At 37.2% G+C, this 26,257-nt stretch overlaps 1 protein-coding gene across 1 annotated transcript in view; it reads right to left on the bottom strand.

The window, feature by feature from the left end:
* Positions 1-26,257, bottom strand: part of TTC27 (tetratricopeptide repeat domain 27) — a 139,860-nt gene that overhangs the window by 90,457 nt on the left and 23,146 nt on the right. The window contains exons 6-8 of the mRNA XM_030035326.2: positions 23,735-23,899; positions 19,621-19,757; positions 14,536-14,648 (exon numbers count right to left, since the gene is read on the bottom strand). Coding sequence (XP_029891186.1) covers positions 14,536-14,648; positions 19,621-19,757; positions 23,735-23,899 — 415 coding nt within the window. The remainder of the gene's footprint in view (positions 1-14,535; positions 14,649-19,620; positions 19,758-23,734; positions 23,900-26,257) is intronic.

Raw genomic sequence — 26,257 nt, forward strand, 5'->3', positions numbered from 1 at the left:
GTGGCTGTAAACAACCTGCTCTAGTTGACTGTTTCAAGCAGGGAAGTTGGACTAGATGATATCTAGAAGTCCCCTTACAACCTCAACAATTGCATTAAATTTTAATTTAATGATACTTACAGTTTACATTTTTCAGGAAGAACAGAGTCTATTTCTTACTGAAAGTGAGAAATAAGCTGACTGTTTTCACATTGCACTTCAAAATTTCTCTCTACATTGTACACATTACTGGATATCATGTCACTGATCTCTCTTGCCATCCTATTCTGACTATCTCATGTAGAATACAGAAGGATTTGTTGTTTTTCTTTTCTGTAAGTTTTTATTCTCCCCTCAATATTAATAAAAAAATTTAATTTAGTTTCATTTTTCTTCCTGAAGAATACCAAAAGTAACATTTATGCTGTGTCCAGGACATACCGTAGGCTCTGAGGAACAACTAAAAGGTGTGGCTGTCTACTGACTGTTTTCATACCTGAGTATACTTAATGATACTACACATAAGCTGTGAGAGTTGAAAGGAGACAGCACAGTGAAAAGTTTGAGAAATGCAGTAATTAGCAGTTGATTTTCAGAGTGACTGAATATCCCAAATGAAGTAAGAATCCGCTTTTCAGAAGAGAACCTTCCTCTGCCTTCAAGTGCTTACAGTCTAAAATGGCTAAGATAGAAAAGATAAAACACATTGATTTTCTTTTGGTAAATTCTACCAAGGTGTAGCCAGAATGCATTTTGAAACTTTTTTATACTATGTTACTTTTTACTTTGAAGTTATCTCCCCCATCACTTGCTTATCTGCCAGCTGTGAAAAAAGGCCAGAGTGCCTGATGTGTTTTGTTTTTTCCTCTAAAGAAAAGACATGATATAATATTAAGACATAAAAGAATTCTAAGAGTAAGCAAAGCACTCAAGATAGGAAAAATTTATGCTATTCAAGCACTCTTATCTCTTTATCTTTGCATGCCCACAAAAAGAAATAGAATTATTATCTGTGTAGCAGAGCGCCAAGCCTCCTTCCTGATGGCATGGGTCTCTTCCAAATTCCACCCCCATTATATGGGGGAACAGAGGGGAAAAAAAAAACAAAACACAGGAAGATAAAGTTCTCTCTGGAGAGCACTGCTTCAGCATTTCTAAGATGGCCATTCTTTAGGAACCACCAATATTCATCAAACTAGAGCAGCTGAGGAATGAATACAGATGAAACATTCAGGAAATTAAGGGATGATTTTGAAACAAATTCTACTCCGCCAATGCAAATGGCATTTGTTCAAAGGACTGCAGCCAAATACAGGTAGGCTGAGAGACAGAGCAAAAGCACAATTACACCCCCTTCTGAGATTCAACTTCCTACTTCTATTAGGAGATAAGATCCCTTTCCCCCCCTCTCTTTGTAACTTAGGAGATCTACTCTTTAATAGTGCTTTTTGATAAGAAAGCATCACGAACTTTCCCCAAAATTTCTGAGGGGTGGGTGCATCGATGATGACAATACACAACTGTAAAATCCCACCAAAGTAAACAAAATCGTAAGTATGTACAGTGAATTTTCTAAATGTATATATATATTTAAAAAGCTATCACAGCAAGTAAGTGGCATATGGGAGCTACTCTCTCACTTCATTAAATTAGTAACATCTAAAATTGTTATATAAGTTATATAATAAAGAATAAAAAAGCATACCAGATTTAGAGCTGATGATTATTCACAGCAATGTAAGCCAAAAGAATAAAATGTACCTGTTTTTTTAAAACTACTGAGAGATTTATGTGCAAGTGCAAACATCTGTGTGAACTGACATAAACATAAGTAGGTTCCTTAAACCTGAACTGAAATTATATAACTGCAGTTCTATAAGGTTCAAGGTTTCATGAAAAGTGTTTTTTCACCTCTTTGATTAATCAACCAACTAGTTTTATCCTGTAACAATACAGGTACCTCATAAAGCAAATTGGGTGAGTGGGTGGGCGAGAGGGGAAGGGCATTACCGACCAGAATTTTTTTAAAAAAGATTTGCGTATTATTGTAGGAAAGAACATGACAAGAGCAGCTGAAAGACAATTTCTACAGTGTAAGAAAGCTTGAGAGATCTTCCAACTCTTCTTCCTGCTTATACAAACTGTAACTGTAACTTCTGACAAATGTTTATCCAGTCTATTCCTGAAGACCTCCCATGATGGAGGTTCCACACATGCTTCATACCATTTATGCTGATATTTCATAACACCTGGCAGCTTGAGCAAGCTGTTTGAGTGTGGCCACAAGGAAATACCAACTATGGTTTTGGTTGAGTACTGATAAGAAAGGTCCTCAAAAAGCAAGTGAAGACCTTGACAACACCTTTTATTCTTGTTATGTTCAAAAAAGTTGGATTCTGTCAATAAGGAAAGCTAACTATTATTCTTCCTTCTGATTTAACTTGTGTGGTTCTGAATTTTGGTGAAGAGACCAGTTGAAAAAAAAGAAAAGTATATTAACTATTCATTAATGCATTTTCCCCCATCTTTCCACAGAAAAAAACCAATGTTATTGATGGGCTTTTTTGAAAGTTTTCGACAACACTGCTAGGAAACAATTCTGTCATATATATCACTGCTTTTTTCCTTCCTTGAGAAAATTTTACATGAAAACAGTAAAGTAATGAAGAATTTCTCTGCTTCAGTTACTTTTTTCCTTGCCCAATGTCAGCTGCTAGCAGAAATACTTATAGTCAGTTTGAGATAGTCAACTGAAGTCACTAACACAAATGTGACTTCAGGTGAAAAATAACAAGTTTCTCTATCTATAGGAAAAAAAAAAAAAAAAAGAGTAAAGAAGGCAGCAAGAAGACTTCAAATATTATAACAAGAACACCAGAGCAGGTGGGCAACCGGAATGTTAAGTGATGTGACCACAGCTTTTGAAAAGCATGGGTAAACCAAGGGACAGTTAAATTTTGACAAAATTGCAACTTATTTTTCAGCATCCTAAAGATATATTGAGTCAAGCAGAAAGGATTAATCCTCTCCTTATTTGAGACAGATTTGTCACAGCTTTTTGAAGCATATAGATGTACTTCTTCCAGATCAAAGCAGTGCTAAAATAGGTCTCTAATTTCCTTTCCTGCCACATCCATGTACAACGCTTTAAGACACATAAGTACAGTAATGCAAACCTTGAAAGATAAGAGAAAAATGAAATTGTTTTAATGATTTTTCTATACTGAATCAAATAAAATTTAAAGCTATATTTTAAATCTGAATCCGAATCTAGAGTAGAATTGTATGCTTCCTTCAGAGTAAAAAATTAAGCATTTTTAATGACTGTGTCAGCTCTTGTCAGAGTATTTTACAAACATTTCACTTCTATGGCTGTATTTGTTCTGACTTCAAGGACAGGTTAAGCAGTTCACCCCAGAGAATTTCAGGAGCTGAAATCAGAGTGGAATTTAGGATCTATTGCTGTAGGATCTACGATCAGTCATCTTTACATAACAATATGAAGAGGAGTCACTAATCACCACACCATTCAGCTTTGCAAGGTATTTTCTGTCCATTCTTGAATCCTATCTTAGGGAGCTGAATGAAATTAAGAGGGAAGAGAACAAAGAGAAATAGACATTAATTCTTCTCAAAACAGATACAAGAGAAGCTTAGAGTAATATTACTCTGCAGCAGAAAAAAAAAGTATTTTCTAGCAAATCAGCTAAAGCTAATTGCCAATAGTTTACAACTTACAACCAATTATTTAATCTGATTAATCAGATCAACATTGGCAGCCTATTGTATAAGGAATCTAGTTTAACTAACTAGTTGTATACTTTGGGACTCAAAAAGCTATAATCTTTGTAACAGTGGAATTAATAGCAATCATTCCAAAGTATCCCTTTTTTGGATTATGACTAAACATTTCTGTTTCAAGAACTGATTTTAAAAGTTGACAAATGTTAAAGAACATTATTAAAAGCTAAGTGTTCTTCAAATAGCTGAAGTTGTATTAAAACACAGAATACAGAAAGGATAAAAAACTCTGGAATATTAAATAATAATAAGGAAATTTCTCTAAAAATATAATTAAGAGGTTAAAAAAAAAAAAAAAAAGTTTAAGGAGCAACTAACCAAAAGAGTCAAAGCCAGTACTAAACCCTTCTTCCAATACAGCAGGAACAAAAAATTGTGAGAGTCCATAGGATCAAATGACAGTCCTGGTATAAAAGCCATTGCAGAGAAGCTATATGAATTCATTGCATTAGCATTTATTGTAGAAGAACACAATAAAATTCCCACAAGAGAGCCTTTTTGGGTAAGGGAGAGAATTACAGGAGAGAAGAATCTTTCTGAAATTAAAAAGCTGCACAAGGAGGTTACGTGCTAAGATGTTGGATGCTAAGAAGTTAACAGGACCAAACAGTATTCAGAAAAAAAAGTTTAAATTGAGTTTTGGGATGAAATAGCTGAGACGCTAAAAGCAGTGTGTAAGTCCTCATTTAAAACTTCCTCAGTGCCTGAAGACAAGAGAGCAGCAAAAACAATGCCAGCCTTTAGAACTGGTGTCAGGGGATCAGTGTAACTACTGGCTTGTAAGCATATTATCTCTTGCAGGTAAGGAGAGACTATATAATGAACAGAAGGACTAAAGATACCTGGACAAATACAGTGTGTATGGGGAGAGTCAGCCAGGCTACCAGAAAAAAAAATTCCTGCATTACAAACTTGTCAGGGGCTTTTGGAAAGTTTAACCAGTGTGAGGATATACATAAGCCAGTTGATGAAATCAGCTTGGATCTCTGTAAGGTATTTTGAAGTCCCTCACCAAGAAGAGCTTTCAAAGAAACTGAGCATTCATGAGGTAAGAGGGAATGTTTTGACAAAGGTGAACGACTGATTAAAAGATAGGAAATGGTATGAGACAAACCATCAGCCATCCCAATGGAGAAGGTCACCATAGTAATCCTGCATAGGTTTTGTGCTGTGATCCGTGTGCTGTAATATTAATAAACAAACTGGAACAGGAGAATGCACAGTAAGGTGAGAAAACTTGCAAATGATATGACATTCTTTGAAGTAAGGACGTGAATAGACAATAAGGAGCTATAGAAAGACCTTACAGGATAGAGCAAAAGGGTAATAAAATAAAAGTGCCAAGCAATGCACAATAGGAAACACAGTCCTAGCTTCACAAAAAATGATAGGCTCCAATCTGATCATTTCTATTCAAGAGCAACTCTTTAGCACTGCAGCTGCATGAAAACATTAGCTCAGTACTAGGCAGCTGTTAAAAGGCAAATCAAACTGTAATTAATTAGTAAAGTAATAGAGAAAAACATACTAGGGCATACTACATAAAGTATACAAATCAATAACATAAAGCCTACATAAAATATGACATAAAGCCTTTGTTTGCCCACCCATCAATAGTATGTTCTGTTCTGGATATTTCCTTTTAAAAGCAGTAATTCAATATTGGAAAAATTTCAGAAACAGACAGCTAGAACAATCGTTGTTTTATGATGATGAATAATGATGTTTTATGCTTTATAAACATGTAACAACTTCTGTGAAAATGAATGTCTGATTAGGCTAGGACTAACCAAAGCAGGACATTGCAGAGGTTTTCAAAATGGTTAGCAAATAAGAGAGTTAAGTCACTAAATTAAGCTACTGGCAACCGAAACTACATGGAAGAGGTTTTTTTGAACAGCAGACACAAAATATGTAGAGAGACACCTTTGCCAAAGGATGCTACCATAGCAAGGAATTTATATGGGCTCAATGGAAGACAACAAATATTTGAGAGATTCATTGAGGGCTGCCGTGCAAACAAGCCAGATTAGGCTCAGGAAATCACGGTTTAGAGGCTAGGAAAGTATTAGGGAGAAGGTATTAGGGAGAAGGGAGCAACAAAACGCTTGCCCTGTTATTCACCTTTACGTACCTTCTCACAGCCACTCTTGAAGACAGAGTATAAAGTTAGATGGATAAAGACAACTACTGAGTTTTTGTTTGCTTATGTTTCCTGGCACATCACCTCTCTGCAAGTGCAGACAATGCAAATTCAAGTTTCTCAGGTAACTACTTAAACTACAGTTAACTAGCATGAGATAAACGATGAAGAATAGATAGGTCAGACTTAACACATATGCATTTTTATGAGTATTTGCTGTATTTCTATGTGGTTTTACCAGCTGTGTTAATTCTGTGAATGAAAAAGAGCCAAACCCAACAAACTGATCATTTTACAAGCGTTTTCAAGATTTCACAAAGGTATTTCAAGTGACTAATGTTTATGTGAGCATTCTGAATAGCAAGACAGGAAGTTAATTTCCCCAGATGGAATCTCTTCACACAACTATATGTAGTGGTACGCAGCAATATATTTTGTAGCAGTGATTTTAAAGAGCCATAAGCTGACCATGGTGAGATCACTACACTGCCTGGCACCTGTAATTGGTTTTTTTTAAAAAAAAAAACCCAAAAACACTTATATGGCATGTTTATAGAGATGGGCCAGAGTGCCAAAAAGTATTTAACAGAAAAACCTTCATCACCTTTAATACTGTCCAAGATTTTATTTCGTAGCTTTTACTTTCATAGGACAACATGTGTAAACTCTGGCCTTCCACAGTCAATTTAACATAACCTTTTCCATCTCAATGGCTCAAAAGAAAGAATGCTCTCTCTTATAATAGCAGATGAAAACAGCTGTTTACCTGCCATTGCCTTGTACTTCTGATACAAGCTATACAGCATGACCTTGCTATAAAGCACAAAGAAGGCTGCAATCATATATATGTATAAAAATATATAAATATATATATTTAAAAAATCTTAATAAGCACATGATCCATCTTATGTAACTTTAACCATGTAAAATTTAGGCCTTCAATCTAGCTAACTGTGTATGCTTCCTTCGGAGTCAATGCAAAAATACAGATAAATGTAGGGAGTGGTTCAATCCATTGTAAAGTAAGTGTCTGAAGTGAAATGAATCACACTCTGTAGGTGCTGATTTCTCCATTGACTAGAGAATGGACAGCCAGCTAATAAGAGATTCTCAAATTTCAAGTAGCTAAGTGTTTTCCTTTCTCACCTACCCAAGTTTCCCATGATGTTTTCATTGCCAGCATGTATATTGGGATTTTTTTTCTAATTATGCAATTGATTCAAAAGTTCATATTTGGTAATTCTGTTAAAAATCCTTTAGTTCTAATGGTATTTAGTGCTTATGCAGCTGTTTCAAGTACAATTCTACAGCTCACTGCGTAAACTGTATAATATATTATTATCCAATTTAGTACTGTATAATAAAAGCTAGGCTTCCTGATGGTTTCCTTACCAGCTGAAGACTGGTGCATAGTCTTTGGCTGAGCTGAGGTAACTCCGTATAACACATTATTTTGACCTGATTTGATCCTTGAGAGACAGCAAAAGATTAAGAAATAACCAGCCATTGGATATTTCTCTTTGCTTTCTTAGAAATTTCTATAGCTGTATTAAATTTCTAAAAGCTTTCCCCTGTTAAAAAACGGTGAATCCAGTGATGAGAAGGGATTTTCTTCCCAAGCTGCTGACACACAGCTGCTATTGTCTATTGTAACAGCTATCTAATTTGGGCTATTTCCAAGCGACAAGGGAAACATACTCCCCTCTCAGTTTCCCAGCATTTTGGCATTTACACTGTATTATTTAAATTGTACATTGGCCCATTCTTGGTTTTTTTAAAATATTTTTATTTTATTTTTAAATTGGAACATTAATATCATTTTCTATCAGCCTCTGAAAGTTTGGTTCGAGGCCCTACACCAAATTTTGGCCACAGTCTTAAGGCCTGACTATAAAACAAATTTTATACCATCATGTCTAGTTACTTTGATACAAAATATCAAAAAAGCCCTAGCCAAGTGATGCTTCTGCACTCCTAGGAGTTTCTTTTAATGTTTCCTTCACGTTGCATTACTCCTGCAGTGAGATGATCTGAAGACACCTCTAGACACTTTCTTCCTATACAGATACTACGGAATCTGGATACAATAGAATAGGAAACGTTTGTGTAAGCGAGGCAGACTGGGGAGGGTTTTCCTCCCCCTCTATACTTTGTTTTAGCTACAGTTTCATTATCATAAGAGGCAAATGCTTCCTGTTAGATTTAGTTCTGCAGACTGTTCAGTATTTGGAAGAAAAGGAATTTGCAGAGAAGAAAGAATAGCCAAACACTTTAAAGGAAACTGCCTCAAATTACAGATGCCAAAGAGAAACGGCTGGGTACAGTTTACATTGCTACTTTTTTATACAAATGGCTTACTGATAAATAAGCTGTTCTTTCCTTAAATCAGTGTAACAGAGAGAGGTTTAAAAAAAAAAATCTAATTGATTCAGGCTCATGCATGTTATTTACAAGCTGGATTAAGTATACTGCATAAGATGCTGCTTGGATTTTTGTAAAGACAGCTGGCATGAGATACTTCAACACTTCAAAAAATATTTTATATCCTCTTAAAATATTATTGGGGAGGAAGAGATGAAAACGTTTGTACTGATACTGTAACAGTATTTTGTTTAGCCATTTGATCATTGTAACCTACTTGAAATGAAACTTACTTCACAGCAGGAAACATTATGTGTATTCAGGTAATGCCATAGGATCCTATGTAATTGTAATTAAGTGTTTCCTGGAAGTTGTAGCAATTTTCAGTTTGTTCTGCTATCCACAAAGATTTCTGCATGCTGCTGACTTCAAGTTAACATTATTTAGCTATTTAGCTACAAAAATCTCCATTGAATTAAGGCCAATTTCTCTCATATTTGCTGTAAAACAAATACTAGCAAGCAAAGTGAAACGTATAGCAAAAAGTTTGCTCAATTTACAACTTTTCCTTTACCTGCAGGCTGCCTTTCTTCAACATACCAGGTCAGTGTCTGAAAGTTTATCTGCATTAGAAAAAACATCCACTGCTGACAATGGCAGTCAAAAACTGATACCATTAAGGTGACACTAGACCTAAACCAAAGTCTAGTTATAACCATTTTTGAAACTTAAAGGAATTCTAAAGCCAACTTATTGGTTATGAAATGAGGTATTTACAGAACTGAAGTCCTCAAGCATGAACGAAAAGCAAGAAATCTCCTATACCTAAGGTTTGAGAAGTATGTTTTGCTTAAAAGCCAATGCTAAATGCTTTAACATGCATATGCTTCCTTGCAAATTGATATGCCAATAGCTAGTATAGACACCAAGGTTACGGCCAGGAATCCAAGCCTAAACTCCACTCAGTCACAAGGGCTGTATCGTAAATCCCCTCAGAAGAACAGTTCTCAAAGCTGGCATTCTACTAACATTTCTGCAACATGGCTAGATATCAAATCTTGTCTCCAACTATGACTGAAATAGTTTCAGTTGCTTAACATTATCTCACCCGCTGCATGGCATTCACCATTCCTACGGGGAAGCAACACTGTATTTTTTTTTGGTGGTTGTTTTTAGTTTCTTAAATGAGCTTCTTGCCTTGAGTCCTGCCAAACTCACATACCACTTGGATTATAATGCACACACAGATGGCAGTCAAGATGGTTTCCAGCCGCTATTCAGAGCGCAACAGTAGCGGTTTCAAAGTGACATACTGTGGTCAAGAAACCTACTGTGCAGCCAGCCAATGTTAAATTCAAATTCTACCCTGTCATTAAGAAAGAGAGGAAAGAGAAAGACCAACAGACAAATTAAAATTTCCCTCAGAAGGGTGGAAGCAGGAGGGATGATACAATCTGAATAATGTGCAAGCTCAAACACAAAAAAGAAACCTGTAGAGGGTGGAAGCAAGGACAGGTAGCCTGGGAAGAATACAGAGAAATTATCCAAGCAGTCACAGATCAGGTTCAGAAAGCTAAAGCCCTGATAGAATTAAATCTGGCCAGGGACATCAAGGGCAACAAGAAAAGCTTCTATAGTGTTGTGGTTTAACCCCAGCCAGCAACAAAGCACCACGCAGCCGCTCGCTCACTTCCCCCCACCCAGTGGGATAGGGGAGAAAATCAGGAAAAGAAGTTAAACTCATGGGTTGAGATAAGAATGGTTTAATAGAAAAGAAGAAACTAATAATGATAACGATAACACTAATAAAATGACAGCAGTAATAATGGAAGTATTGGAACATACAAATTATTCACAGTGCAATTGCTCACCACCTGCCGATCGATGCCCAGTTAATCCCCGACTGGTGATCCCCCCCCCCCCCCACATTCCCCAGTTTATATACTAGATGTGACATCGCATGGTATGGAATACCCCGTTGGCCAGTTTGGGTCAGCTGCCCTGGCTGTGTCCCCTCCTAACTTCTTGTGCCCCTCCAGCTTTCTCGCTGGCTGGGGATGAGAAGCTGAAAAATCCTTGACATTAGTCTAAACACTGCTTAGCAACAACTGAAAACATCACTGTTATCAACATTCTTTGCATACGTAACTCAAAACATAGCACCATACCAGCTACTAGGAAGACAATTAACTCTATCCCAGCTGAAACCAGGACATATAGATACATCAATGATAAAAGGAAGACTAGGGAAAATGAGCGCCCTTCTCCCGAAGGAAATGGGAGACCTAGTTACCTCGAACATGGAGAAAGCTGAGGTACTCAATGACTTTTTTGCCTCAGTCTTCACCAGCAAGTGCTCCAGCCACACTGCCCAAGTCGCAGAAGGCAAAGGCAGGGACTGGGAGAATGAGTAACCGCTCACTGTAGCAGGAGATCACGTTTGAGACCATCTAAGGAACCTGAACGTCCACAAGTCCATGGGACCTGACAAGATGCATCTGCAGGTCCTGAAGGAACTGGCAGATGGAAGTGGCTAAGCGACTATCCATCATATTTGAGAAGTCATGGCAGTCTGGGGAAGTTCCCACTGACTGGAAAAGGGGAAACATAACCCCCATTTTTAAAAAGGGAAAGAAGGAAGACCTGGGGAACTACAGGCCAGTCAGTCTCACCTCTGTGCCCAGCAAGTTCATGGAGCAGATCCTCCTGGAAACTATGCTAGGGCACATGGAAAATAACAAGGTGATTGGTGACAGCCACCATGGTTTCACTAATGGCAAATCATGCCTGACAGATTTGGCCAGGGCAACCCCAAGCACAAATACAGGCTGGGCAGAGAATGGACTGAGAGCAGTCCTACAGAGGAGGACTTGGGGCTGTTGGTTGACAAGAAGCTCAACATGACCTGGTGATGTGCACTTGCAGCCCAGAAAGCCAGCCATATTCTGGGCTGCATCAAAAGAAGAATGACCAGCAGGTTAAGGGAGGTGATTCTGTCCCTCTACTCTGCTCTTGTGAGACCCCATGTGGAGTACTGCAGCTCTGGGGCCCCCAACATAAGGAGGACATAGACCTGTTGGAGTGAGTCCAGAGGCAGGCCACAAGATTGTCAGAGGGCTGGAACACCTCTCCTGTGAGAGAGCTGAGAGATTTGGGGTTATTCAGCCTGGAGAAGAAAAGGATCTGGGACACCTTATGGCAGCCTTACAGTATTTAAAGGGGGCCTACAAGAAAGATGGGGAGGGACTTTTTATCAGGGAGTATAATGATAGGACAAGGGGTGGCTTTAAACAGAAAGAGGGTGGATTTAGATTAGATATTAGGAAGAGATTCTTCACCGTGAGGGTGGTGAAGACACTGGAACAGGTTACCCAGAGAAGTTGTGGATGCCTCATCCCTGGCAGTGTTCAAGGCCAGGCTGGATGGGGCTTTGAGCAACCTGGTCTAGTGGAAGGTGTCCCTGCCCATGGCAGGGGGGTTGGAACTAGGCGATCTTTAAGGTCCCTTCCAACCCAAACCATTCTATGATTCTATGAATATAAGACAATACTGTGTTAAAAAACGAAGTGCGCATGAAAATGCTTCTCAGGAAGGGGAAGGCTTTGCCTTGACTTGAGTCAGTGTGAAAGACTGAAAGTGACTGGGCAAGAACATATGTCAACCTACTGTTCACTCCACTTCTGTGTCCTCAAACTGGATCTAGATGTGGCCTTGAATAGAAAACAAGTTTAAGACTTGGGGAATAAAGAAAATACAAAGCCACAGTACGTATTCCACTCATGAACTTCTGATTACAGTGGATGGGCTGAATGGTTAATGGCCATAGCTGAAACCACAGACATGCAACTTCACATTTGACTTCAACTATATAGCCAAGCAAGTGTCTGGCCCTTCAAAAAACTGCAGTCTGAGAAACAGGCATATGAAAGGAAACAATCTTCTCTCCACTAACGATTTCCACTGCACTTTATGGGACAAGAAGGGGAAAAATAACTGAAAATTTTGGCAAGTGGGGAAAGAGGGGAGAGAAATATAATGTGTGCTACAAAACAAGCAAAAAGCCCCCCACCACAAAGAAACTACTTCCAAATGCTGGGTTGTTAGCTTATGCCATTGAATCGTCTCACTAGCCTTTTGCTGGCCTACTATTGCTGTCTCTCTATCACAAAGATAGATCTTGTAACATCCATGTGCCCCTGCAGAGGAAACACTGGTCTGAGACTTGGGAACTAGGAGTCATTTATTGTTTGGCTCCTGCCCTTCTTCTGGCTTGGGCAAGATATTTCAGCAGTACTGCAGATTCCACCATTTTGCAGCTCAGATCAGAAAAGGGCTTTGAGAGGTAAGAATGATGAATACTTGTATTGGGTTTGCATGGCAAGGAGGGGGGGAGCTACAGGAGAGGCTTCTGTGAGAAGCTGCTAGAAGCTTCCCCTGTGTCCGACAGAGCCAATGCCAGCCGGCTCCAAGAGGGACCCGCCGCTGGCAAAGGCCGAGCCAATAAGTGACAGTGGTAGCGCCTCTGGGATGACATATTTAAGAAGGGAAAAAAGCTGCTGCGACACAGAAACTGCGGCCAGAGAGAGGAGGGAGAACACGTGAGAGAAACAACCCTGCAGACCTCCAGGTCAGTGAAGAAGGAGGGGGAGGAGGTGCTCCAGGTGCCGGAGCAGAGATTCCCCTGCAGCCTGTGGGGAAGACCATGGTGAGGCAGGCTGTCCCCCTGCAGCCCAGGGAGGTCCACGGTGGAGCAGATATCCACCTGCAGCCCGCGGAGGACCCCACGCCAGAGCAGGTGGATGCCCGAAGGAGGCTGTGACCCCATGGGAAGCCCGCACTGGAGCAGGCTCCTGGCAGGACCTGCGGACCAGTGGAGAGAGCAGCCCATGCTGGAGCAGGTTTTCTGGCAGGACTTGTGACCCCACGGGGGACGCACGCTGAAGCAGCCTGTGCCTGAAGGACTGCACCCTGCGGAAGGGACCCACGTTGGAGCAGTTTGTGAAGAACTGTAGCCCGTGGGAAGGAGTCACGTTGGAGAATTTTGTGGAGGACTGCCTCCCGTGGGAGGGACCCCATGCTGGAGCAGGGGAAGAGTGTGAGGAGTCCTGCCCCTGAGGAGGAAGGAGCAGCAGAGAAAATGTGTGATGAACTGACCGCAACCCCCATTCCCCATCCCCCTGCGCTGCTGGCGGGGGGTAGGTAGAGAATCTGGGAGTGAAGCTGTTCCCGGGAAGAAGAGAGGGGTGGGGGGAAGGTGTTCTAAGATTTGGTTTTATTTCTCATTACCCTACTCTGACTGGATTGGTAATAAATTAAATTAATTTTCCCCAAGTCGAGTCTGTTTTGCCCGTGACGGTAATTGGTGAGTGATCTCTCCCTCCCCTTATCTCGACCCACAAGCCTTTCATTATATTTTCTCTCCCCTGTGTAGCTGAGGGGGGGGCAGTGATAGAGCAGCTTTGGTGGGCACCTGGTGTTCAGCCACGGTCAACCCACCACAATACTGCAACAACATCACTGTTTTTACTTTGACATACTAATACTTCTGAAACAAATCACACACAAAAAATTGTGTGATAACTATCATTGGCTAAACAACACTACGTCATAGAAAAAGTATTTCTCTATTAGAAAATGAGGCTATCCATTAGCAGTCAGCTTATGATCCTCAAATCTCAAGCTGCTTTTTGCTCTTCTGTGCCATTTCCAAAACCCATGTAGCACATAATTTCTGAAAGCCAGGAAAAGAAAAAAAACTTAGGTGCAAAACCACAAGGACTTTTTACTATAGCTTATAACTAGCAATGGACACTCTGAATTTATACAAGTATTCCCATTGCACTGAACAGCAGGACAGCTTTTTGCTTGAAAGACATGGTTGATCCGCATAGGAAGCTGACCATTGCAGATTCTGAAATACGTTTTCAAAATTTACCGGTGTCATCACTGTATGGTAGCTAATGCCACCTGACATTTGAAACATGATTAATCTGAGACACAAAGAACAAGAAGATCTTCCAGGATAAAAGAACAATATAGCAATTAATGAAACATTGCTGAAATTTTGAACTGGACACTAACGTTCACTCTGAGGTAACTGAAAATGCTATCCATGTATAATGCAAATCTTTTAGCATTTTAGCCAGGCTATATAATGAAGGAAAAAAAGTTCCATCAACTCACCACTTCATTATTTCATTATCACAATGATTCATGCAGTATTTTTTTTAAGTAACTATGAACCGACTTACCATATTCCAAGGATTACAGCAAGCTCTTCTGCACACAAATCAGGTACCTGGTACTGATCAGCGTCTGCTAATTTCATCTCATTAAGCAGTGTATCATCATTTAAATCATAATTCTGTTGGAGGAGAAAAAAATATTTTAAAATAGATAGAAACAGTTGCAGAGAAATTTATGCCTTCAAAGTATGAAAAGATATAGACTTGCTTGAAAAAGGATAATACGAACGTCAGAAAATGACACAATGGGAAGTAATTTACCATGATTACGATAGAATAACTGACTAAGCCAGCAGAAGGAATCATCATCCAAACTACTTTTGCTACAAGTATACTGGTTGTCATGCAGGAGGAAGAGCATTCAGAGCAACTTTAAGGTTACCTGAATATTGATTTTCTACTTAAATAAGGGCTGAAGGGGATTTTCCTTTTAAAATTGTTGCTCACAGTATTATCAACAATTTCCTCCTCTATTTCATATATATATACAGACAAGCTAAAACAGATTAGTTTTAAATGCCTTCCTAACATGCAGGTTTTCAGGCTAGTGACCATGGACCTCTAGGAATGTATGGATTTCTTCTTAAGTATCAGCAAAGAGCAACTAAGGAAAGACGCCTTCTGCCAGTACACTTAAATTCCTTATACAGGGAACTGGTCCTCGTCTTTTTTCTTGTTTTTTTTGTTTTGTTTTGTTTTTTTTTAAAGGAGTTGTACAAATTAATGAAACACAGATTGAAAAAAACCCACTGAGGCAGCACCTCCAGATACTTTGTCCTGGTATTGTGGTTTAACCCCAGCCAGCAACTAAGCACCATGCAGCCACTTGCTCACTTCCCCCCTACCCAGTGGGATGAAGGAAGAGAATCAGGGAAAAAAAAGTAAAACCCATGGGTTGAGATAAGAACAGTTTAGTAGAACAGAAAGGAAGAAACTAAAAATGATAAGAATAACAATAATAAAATGACAATAATAATAATAATAAAAGCATTAGAATATACAAGTGATTCCCAAGGCAATTGCTCACCACCTGCTGACTGATGCCCAGTTAGGTCCCGAGCAGCGATCCACCTCCCCAGGCCATCTCCCCCCAGTTTATATACTAGACATGACGTCAACATGGTACGGACTATATCCCTTTGGCCAGTTTGGGTTAGCTATCCTGGCCTTGCCCCCTCCCAAATTCTTGTGCCCCTCCAGCCTTCTTGCTGGCTGGGCACGAGAAGCTGAAAAATCCTTGACTTAGTATAAACATTACTTGGCAACAACTGAAAACATCAGCATGTTACCAACATTATTCTCATACTAAATCCAAGACATAACACTATACCAGCTACTAGAAAGAAAATTAACTCTACCCCAGCCAAAATGAGGACACCTGGTAAAGGCAAGAAGGGGTATTCTGAAAGGTTTGCTCCTGAGAAGTACTTATGACTTTTCATCAAATTTCCTCTGGAACCAAATGTTTAAGGAGTATTCAGTTTAACTTTTACAAACAAGCATGCTACCTGAAGTTCATTGTCTGTCATTTAACTTTAAGAAGAAAGTAATATAATCTGTGGCTGAAAAGTATAAATTACTATGTTTATAGAATTTGTGTTCGTTTGCAAACAACAAAAGATTCCTTTGGCTGCAAACAAGGAGGAGGTAGCTGTAATACTATTTCTCCTTCCCTTGAAAAAAACCCGAAACCAACAAAAAAAACAGTCCTTAAAACTAATTCTTGTACTACTGGGTTTTAGCTACCACTAGTATTTTTTATAATCTATTAAAAACAGAAAATAGATTTATAATAACAGTTTTTGAGCTTCCTATTTGTTTCCCTTCTATGTCCTAGTAATAGCTGTTTCCAATGAATATCTTCCATTGGCAAGGTCAAAATGAGGGCCCACAGGAGAACAAAAAGTGGAGTGCTTCAAAGTGGGTTATCTTCATTCATCAACAGTATTTTATCACTATATAAATGAAAGTAAACTGTGATTTGACAGCAAATGTGAAGAAAATAAGTTTATTTTATTTAAGGGGATAATGAAGATTTTCCACTCTTGAAGGCATATTTAACACCATCATTTTCTTCTCTTACTACATTAGCACATATAAGGATTATCTATCACTTCCAGATGAAAATGATTTTAGAACACAGCACTATGCTAGTATAATGATACCACTTCATTAGATATAAATTAAATTGTAATTTATGTTACAAGGCAATTAGTTAAAAATTTCCAGCTTCTGGTCTACATAATCTTTAAAATCTAGTCTGTATAAACAGTACTGATTGCTTTAACTTCACTATGAATATTGATCAACTGAACTGCACTGCAAGTGTACACTAGAGTTTTAAAAGAAATTCCTCATTCCCTCAAAACAAAAACAGCTCTGAATTTTTTAAAACTAATCAAACTATTTTAAAGTACTCCTTCATATCAAGAGTCCTTAGGCATCACCTCAAGCCTGAGATGACAGGTCACAGAAACTGACCTGTGAGCAAAGCTTTGAATTTACAATCTCAAATATTTATTTTGAAATGCAAATAGTTTTCCTTCTAGTGCCATTTGAAATAACAGATAACATAATTGCTCAGCACCAGAGGGAAGCAGGAAGTGCTTGACAAGAAATCAGCCTAGGTACCAGCCAAACAATTGGTCACATTGCTATATTGGTTGTATTTTTAATGGAATTAAATTACTGACCGCTTAATTGCAAAATAACTTGATCAGTCTTCTTACTGAACAATAATAGGGGGAAAACTTTAAGACCATACAAATAAGCACTCCAAAAAAGGAGATGAAAATTAGGTGTGACCAGTCTCAACTTGGCCTTTATACATACTGGCAGAGTATAGTTCTCTTAAGAAATTTTCCACTCATCCAGGACAATTCCTATCTTTAGACAAATAGAGTATTTTCCTTTATCTGTGAATGGCAGATGTAAAATCAGAACACTTGAGAGGTGTGATCACAGCATGATCACAGGCCTTTTAGCTTTCTATACACATACAATAATTCTGTGGAGATTCTCAGCACCTCTCAAGACTTAGCTTCTATGCATTTGCCATGAATAGTCTTTTAAAAGTATACAAGATACACCAAGCATCTGTCCTAAACTTAGACAGAGATGCAATGATGTTGTTGGTAGTTTTTGGCAGATGAAGAATAGCATTAATTCCAATTTTAGCTAAAAGAACTTCAAAATACACTCAAGTCTGTCAAATTTGAGACCAGACCTGGCAAAAGAAACACTAGGACTCAATATTAAGTTAAGACTGACAAATCACATGAATAAGTTGTATTTTGATACTACATTATCAATAAAGTCATGCTAGAAAAAGGGGAAAAACCCCAAACCTTTAACTGGTAATTCAACGCAAACATGAACTGGAGAGTCTACTTAGTCAAGCCTGGTCTAATATCCGTGACAGAACGCTCACACATGATGTTAATAAAATATGTGAACTTCAAATACCCGAGGTTTTCCTCAAAGCAGCACATGGTTCTATTAATACTATTTTCTAGAATTTCTGACACACACAAAATGCAGAAATAAAAGGTTGTGATTTTTTAATTTTTTTTTTCCCCAGAAGTGGACTGTTGGAACAGAATGGCTAACTTTCCTTAATAGGCAGCCCGAGTAACGTATGACAGATTTATACGACACAGTTGCTCAGACTTGCACAAAATTCAACACCCTCCCTGTAGCCAAAACCTCTCAAGTCCTTTCTAGCATCACATTTTTACTTTTCAGAAAGAGTAGACCTGCTTACTTTCTCTGGCATTATTTTCAAGATACATTCAGTAAAATTTTAGTAGGAAAGTGAGGCTAACATAAGCATGACTAATTTTAAAAGGTTCCAAACACGCCAATTTTCTCTCTCAAACTCTCTGCTAAACTTACTTCAGTATCTTTGGGTCTGTTCACTAAAAGGGCATATGCATACAGTATTTTATTGGCAAGGATAACATATATCATTCCAGGTTACACCTAGAGCCTAAAACAGTGTTCCCTTTTTTACTGAAATGATGTCATTATTTTATTCCAAACTAAAGTACTTATCAGATATAGACTACAAAGGCAAATTCTTCAGAAAGTCGCAAATAACTGGAAAAAATAGTCAAACAATATCCCAGTTACGGACTCTCTGAGAACAATGCGTCCTATAATTTAGTTCTAGGTAAGTTGTACTTGAAGTCTACAACTAAGCCTGACGCTCACCAATGGCCTCCCCTGAGCTCTCACTATCCTTAAATGGGTTGCTATACATCATTCTATCATAAGTTGTGACATGTATGCAGTCAATCTCTTTTCATCAAATCAAATACAACACTAATGACAAAGTAATGGACAAACAAAAAAAGCTAGGATAGTCTCCTAAGATATTTGTGCGTTCAATTTAGAAATAGAGAAGTACTGTCAAATTCTTTTGCTTGAGATCCCTGCTTCACCTGGAAGTCTATCAAGGCATAATCTTTTTTGATAAAGGCTCTCCAACTTGAAGGATAAATCTTGGACCATAATGCCTCAATTTATCTCTGGCTTCTTTAGGAAGTTCAAATAACTTCAAATCCCAACCAAAACTTCTCCTCATGAAGGCAAAATGCCATCCTGAAACAATTCAGTGGTTGTTGAACAATTTATAATTGAATTCATCATGCACACCCTTAGGACCAGTAGGGCCAAGTCACATAATTCATGTCAGTAGGAATACCTAGACCAATTTCCTATTTTCACACTGTTACTAAACATGTCTGTGCATTTCTGTGATGCCTTGCAGAATATTTTGAAAATCTATCTCACCTGTTCTCCTAACTTCATCATTCTTAGGCACTAGAAATTAATACATAAACTGTAGATCACATCTGCAAACAGCTTTTAGTTGAGTAGCCACATCTGTCTTGCAGACAGTCATATGTTGTTTTACCCCATGTCCTTTAATATTAGGCGAACAACTGCCCCACATCTTTTCCAAAAACTTTCAGAAATCATAAGAAAGTTTCTCCTAGGCACCACATGCTTTTCCCTTGCAGACACCCAAGAAAAGGTTCAGAACATTTTCATTTCAAGAAATTAAACCAGTTTTTCTCAAATACATACCATTGTTAAGTTTTCTAGAGGTGTTGGAGCTGGACTTAGTTCACTGTGAGGAAGGAGGAATTCATCTGTTCTTTGGACATCCAAAATAAGCTGTGCAACATATTTTTCCTGAAATCGTGTTCTCTTCCCCAAAGCACCTATAGAAAATTAATATAAGTTTATATTAATGAACACTAAAAACCAGTAATTCCATCATATACTAGAAAGTTACGCACAAAAAAGCAAAATAGAAAGAGAAACACATTGAGAATTAACCTATGAAATTTAGCAGTTGTTTTACTCTGCTTGATCTGTTTGCAGCAAACTATATGCATTCTTACTGCTAGCTATGACATACAAAAGAAATATATATTACAAACATACAAACGCAGCCAGATAGGTCTTGCAAAGCCACTTTTCGGTAAATTCCCCATAACCCACCATATTGTCTCTTGAAAACTCATAGTCATCAAGTTTCATCAGTTCCCTACTTATTCCCTAGCAATAAACCACAAACAACTGTTCGATTTGCCTGCTAAAAGTTAATGACAACATGGAGACATTTAGGCAAATGAAAAACCCGTAATATCTTACAGGCCATCATTTTAAATACTTCAGATCTTCATTTGAAGACTTAGGTCTATGAAGAGGGATCACAGACATGACGTTACCATAATACAACACATAAGATACTGTAAAAGTAACATGGGAGAGTGTGAAACAGCAAACCAATAAAGGCTGACCACTGAATTAATCAATATTCAGAATGCACAATGTGAAATTCCTGTGCTGTTTCTTCAGTTCTTTTTTTGACCCTCAGACAACTTTTACTAGTTTTCAGAGTGGCAATTGACATTTATACCAAATTGAAAAGAAAAACATGTCTGTTCTTCCTCTGTTAGCAACCTGTTTGCAAGCTGCAATCAGAAATCATAGAACAATTTCAGGACAGTAACTTCAAATAACACAATCCTAACCAGAGTCAAAATGGAGCTAAAAATTACTCTAAAAAATTTGGAGGTTTGCTTACTTAGTATTACTATGATACAATGCTCAGATAATGTGAAAGTCAAATAACAGAAACAGAGGACTGAATGCTGATCCACTGCTGCTTTTGCAGAACCAGTTAAGATCAAGTTGTTAATTTCATTATCATTTTGAACATTTTGCAGGACATAAAAATCTTTGAGGTAAAGATGACTGACTGCTCATGTGACAAAGGCGTGAGGATGAGGCCACTGTCAGTAATAATCACCTGGCACAGGCACTGAAATAGCACTCACACCCTTTTCTTCCTGGAGGTGGAAAAAGAGCAGTAGGGAAACCAGAAATTAAACTGATTTCCCCTTTTCTGCCAATCATCCCTTTTAATGGGAAAGGCCTGTGTTAAGAGTTTATGAAGAAATGAAAAAGGTTCTAAAAATACCACCTTAAAATCACAAGGCACACTGTAGAGAAGAGAGACATGCAGAGAGAAATACTGGATAATGATTCATACTAACTTTACACAGTAGCACTCAATTCTCAATTTTAATAATGCTTGAAAACCCTTATGCTGTAATTCACTTCCTATTATGCCTTACTGCTTAAACAGCTGAATAAAACATTTGCAAAGCTATGCTGGTTACTGATAAATTTACTTGCTACCACCCAGAAACTGTGATTTTTTTATGCTCTGAGATGCACACACACCCTACCCCATTTTTTAAAGCAAAGAATTCCTTGCTATTACAGGGACAAAACATAATCATTTTTATTTGGAAAATATATATCATATGTGTTTAAGCTGGGGGAAAAGTTTGCTTGCTTTATACCACCATAAATCCTCACAAAAAGAGATGGAATCTACACAGAGACTTTACTTTCTGTTCCATATTAGAAGTTCCCAGGGATGCATTACTGGGCATGAAAACAATAAGCAGACAATATGCAGATCTCAGAGTTCAGCATTATTAATCTTCTAAGTTTATTTTGGATTACTAACCTTCATTTTAGTAAATTTATATGTAAGAAGGACCACAGTCTTCTCTCTTACTGGAAATTGTTTTGTGGAGTTATTGATGGTTGTGACTCATTGTGAGAGATGTAAGGATGCTTTTTAATAAATGATGAATACAGCACAGACCTGGATTAATGGGACTTAAAAAAAGGATACAACCCAAAACAAGTATGATTTATTCACACATTTCTAAAATAAGTTTGGAAAATATTGGTTCCAAATTCTCTCTTTAAGAACAGCATAATTTTCCATGCTGTAATAAAATGTTCAACTAGTAAGGATTACAACCATTAAGGAATAAAAACCTATTAAAATCCCTTCCTAAAAAAGAAATTCCTTCCAAAAGCCTTAAAAATGTCTTTGCTAGAGGTTGAATTTTTACACTAAAGCAAAGTCTTTTTTGATGATGTAACATTCCTTCCACTTAGCGAAAACATGCAAGTCAAATGAATTTGTCTAGAACGCCAGTAATTCCCACATATTCAGTTTAGTTCATTTGCCTTCAGGTTAGACATCCTTCATAACTATTCTAATAGATTTATGAAGATAAACCACAGAACTTTTAAGAGTTTCACAACATTTTTCCAAGAGACTATATCATCACAGTCTCCCTCTGGGACTAGCATAACCTCTTGGTAAAGAAATAAAAAAAAAATTTACATAATTCCACTGCATCCAAACTTTTTTTTTTCCCCCCAAACAGCAGGTTTTTTCCTAGGTTAGATTTAAGGAAATTATTAATCCAAAATCTAAAGATCTCCTTTAAAGGGAAAAAACTCCCAAAACATAGCTGTAAATTTAGTAATATCTGTGAGTAGCCACCTGCCACTTTGATTTTACTTGTTCTTAGTTAATTAAATTTTTATAGCTTGAGTATCATCACAGGCACTGATGCTTTTAATAAAAAACAAGAAAAATTTAGGTTAATTTTAAACAAAACCACCCTATAATATCAAGTTTGCAGTACATGCCACACATGGAACTTGTCACACATACAGTATATGTTGTGCATTGGAAAAAAGGGTAGGATCAACTGAAACGCATGGAACTCTAAACAAATATATGGAAATTCCTCCTATGTTGTAAGCAGATACCACTGAATACGATCAATTCATAGTTGTGCAAAAACATTATGCCACAAGATTTTCATTACAGATTTTTCAAAGTAAACCTTTAAAACCTTTGAAAAAGTGAGCATGGAGTTCCACAAAAGTTGTTTGTGGTTTGTTTTTTGTTCTTTTTTTTTTTTTTTTTTTTTAAATATTAAACTGACTCAGGATATAAGCAGGGGTAGCTGCAGCTCCAATATAAAGGAACAGCTAGCCTTGTGACATACAGTGGTGTAATAGGTAAGGAGGCTGCAAGTTTCAGTTCCTTACTCCTTTCCACTAATATGTCTATAGAAAACATCTATATAAAGGTTTTTGCATTTCTACTCAGGCACAACCGAAAGTTCTTACACAGAAGAAGTGTGCATTTTATGTAATTTTGATTACCTAGCAGGACCAGCTAGACCAGTCCCATATCTATACATGTAATTTTAAATGAAGTTACAAGTGCAGCAATCTGACCTGCCTAACTCCAAAGAATAGGTTCTGAAAGGATAATTATAAAGTCTCCATAGTGATTGGAGCTTTGATATTTCTGTTCATCAGAAATTTGACTTTTCTACTTATTTCCTATGATGATAACAGTCCTGGCAGTGACTTTTAAATGCTATTTACATGGAGTAGATCTAGGCATAAAAGGTGAAAAACTGCATCAAATCATCATGCAGACTTCTTTATAAGTGTCTCCAAACAAACAAAAATATTCATCATGACACCAACTAGTTTTAGAAGTCCTGTAACACAGACAACTAGACCTAGAATTTTATATGAAACACGAGAAGGAAGGATCATAATACTACACCTGCTCAGACACGCATATTAGGGATGATATTATAACCAGATGGTATATTTCTCTTCCCTTTTCTAAGCAATGCTAATTCTTAGCAGACAAGTAAGTCCTACCAGTTAAAAGTAAAGATCGTTCAAAATATAGTTCTTTTACTTCGGTACATAAAAAACCCCCAACAAATCGTAGGTTAGCTTGGTCCAACCAACCATCCTCATAGACTGTACAAGCAAAACTTACCTGTCAGATTAATCTGCAGTTTTGTTATGTCTTTAGCTGCACTGAAACATTGTTTAGCTTTTTTATACTCATAGTAATACAAAAATGTATAGGCAGACTCAAGATGGAACTGAACTGCTAAGTGCCAGCTTTCACCACCTGTGAACAAAGCTTCTGCTTCTGTCACTGCAAATTAAGAAAAAGAAAAGCTATCAGGATGCAGTCCAGGAGAATGACATTTTTAAAATACATTTAAAACACCAGGAGAGAAAGTGTTATGCTTAAAGCAGACCTGTTGTTCTTCACATCTCCACACATGTAAAATCCACAGTCAGTGTATAAAAGATATGCACTACTTAAAGTATTTTTCAAGTTTTGTATCAAAGGATTACTACTAGAACAAACAAAAGTTTAGTTTTTTCTTATATTTTACAGCAAAGCTGAATTGGGATATATTATTCTTGCAGGAAATAAACAACTATTAACTGTCTTGGACCTGCTAAAGAACATAGGAACTCAGAATACAGGATACTGAGGTAATACCCTCAAGTAGCAGGTTTCAAATGGGAAAAAGCTCCACCAGCAGACTGAGCACTGAATGGGGACTTAGGATTCTTTAGGGGGGTTTTTTTTGTTTGTTTGTGTGTGGGTTTTTTCTTTTCTTTTTTTTTTTTTTTAAAATAATTACTGATTCACTGAGTGATAATGATCATGCTTTTCATCTGAACAGGAGAAAATACCTTTGTAAATAAAACTGAAATCTTTAGGAAAGAAGACTTGATACTTTTTCATCCAGCATAGAAGCATTTGTATTTCTTAGATTTAAATTCTACCTATCAAAATACAGTAAATGACAAAAGAATATTCTTGCATAGTAAAATACAGACCATTAAGTTGAAATCAATTCCTGTGAATTATTCTTAGATGGAAACTTTTTTTGCTTTGGGCTTTATTTCACCAGAAGGTATTTACATAATAGAATTCTTTCAAAACTCACAGCATCACAGTACCTAAAAAGACCGGTACCCAAGATTAACACAGATGCTATGTTACTTAATGGATGCTTAATTTTTCAAACATGCTCTATTAAGATCAGTAAAAAGTCTTACTATATGAAAAACTAGTATCATCAAGGATTTTTTAAACATTTTTCTATGACTTCTGAATTTAGACATTGGCAGTCAACTCTAGCCTGAACAGATTTATTGTTTAAACCTCCTAGGCTTTTTTTTTTTTTTTTTTTTTTTTTAGTACTTGTTAATCCTCAAAATCTTTCAATTAGTAGAGAGAGCTGCTAAGTCTGAACATATTTTTACACAGCTAGAAAAGAAGCAAGTATAACATTCTTTTTTAATTCAGAAAATAATCATTTGCATGGTTAAAGCCTGGTTAGTAACTTAACTTTTTTCAAAGTCTGAATTTAGATATTTTGTTTAATGAAAGCAAACTGGTAATTTAAAAATATTACTCCAATGGTTTTCAATTGAAGTAGGATAGAGAATGCAGCAGGTTACAACTTAATCCTTAAAAAAAAAAAAACAAACCCTAAAGAGACTACAACTATTTAAAAACAAAGTCTGTGCAATTTAATCACTGCTTTTAACACAAAGCCAATTTCAAACATATCACTTCAAAACTGAGAAAGTTAGCTGTATGTTAACCTCACATTTAAGTAATATCCACTCTTCATTAAGAAACGATCTGAGGTTTGAATGCTTTTGTCCATATTAATCATTAAACACATTCTCTTTTTAAAAAAGAAGGAGAATAATGCCCACAGGACGATAAAAAATCTGTCTATCTAACAAAAGCTTTTTTTTAAAAAAAAAAAACAAAACTCTTTTTACAAAAAACAATTTCAGTAAATGATTTGGGACATCTGCCATCTTTACCTGCTTTTCACACTCTATACATATACAGTGCCACTCTGATGGTTTCCCGAAGGACAAAAATACTATTTACACAAAGAAAAAATATAATTTTTTTTTCTATGAGGTATTATTAAAAGCACTCAAAAATTCACTAAGAGTTTTATACAAATGCAACCAGATTTGCATTGACTCTTTCGCATGGCTTGAGCCACTAAATCCTGAAAGGGCCACTGTCAGTGCAACAAAGCTTACGAGATACTGAATGTGCAGGTACACATGTAGAAACCACAAAAAAAATGCAACTTTCCAACTGAATGATTCTGATTCAATTACAAAGAAAAATCCAAGTTATAGTCTATAATCATACATTACTTCTTGATCTTTCCATAGCTAACAAGTTTCAATGATCTGAATATAAAATTACTTGTGCTAGAACCCTATATATACTGCTATAATGAACTAAAGTGATACATCAAGAAATGATCTTACCACTCCCTATCTAAATATCATTTACTTACAGTGCTAATCACAAAACTTGGGAAGTTTAGGCATTTGAGACTTCAAGGACCCTTGTGGAAAGCTTCACATCATTACTAGTATTGATTTAGCTGCACAGAAGCACCCATGTCCCAAACTTAAGACATCCTTCTGGCATCCCATACCATGTTTGGCA

Source organism: Aquila chrysaetos, chromosome 13, assembly GCF_900496995.4.
Source record: "Aquila chrysaetos chrysaetos chromosome 13, bAquChr1.4, whole genome shotgun sequence".
Taxonomy (NCBI): domain Eukaryota; kingdom Metazoa; phylum Chordata; class Aves; order Accipitriformes; family Accipitridae; genus Aquila; species Aquila chrysaetos.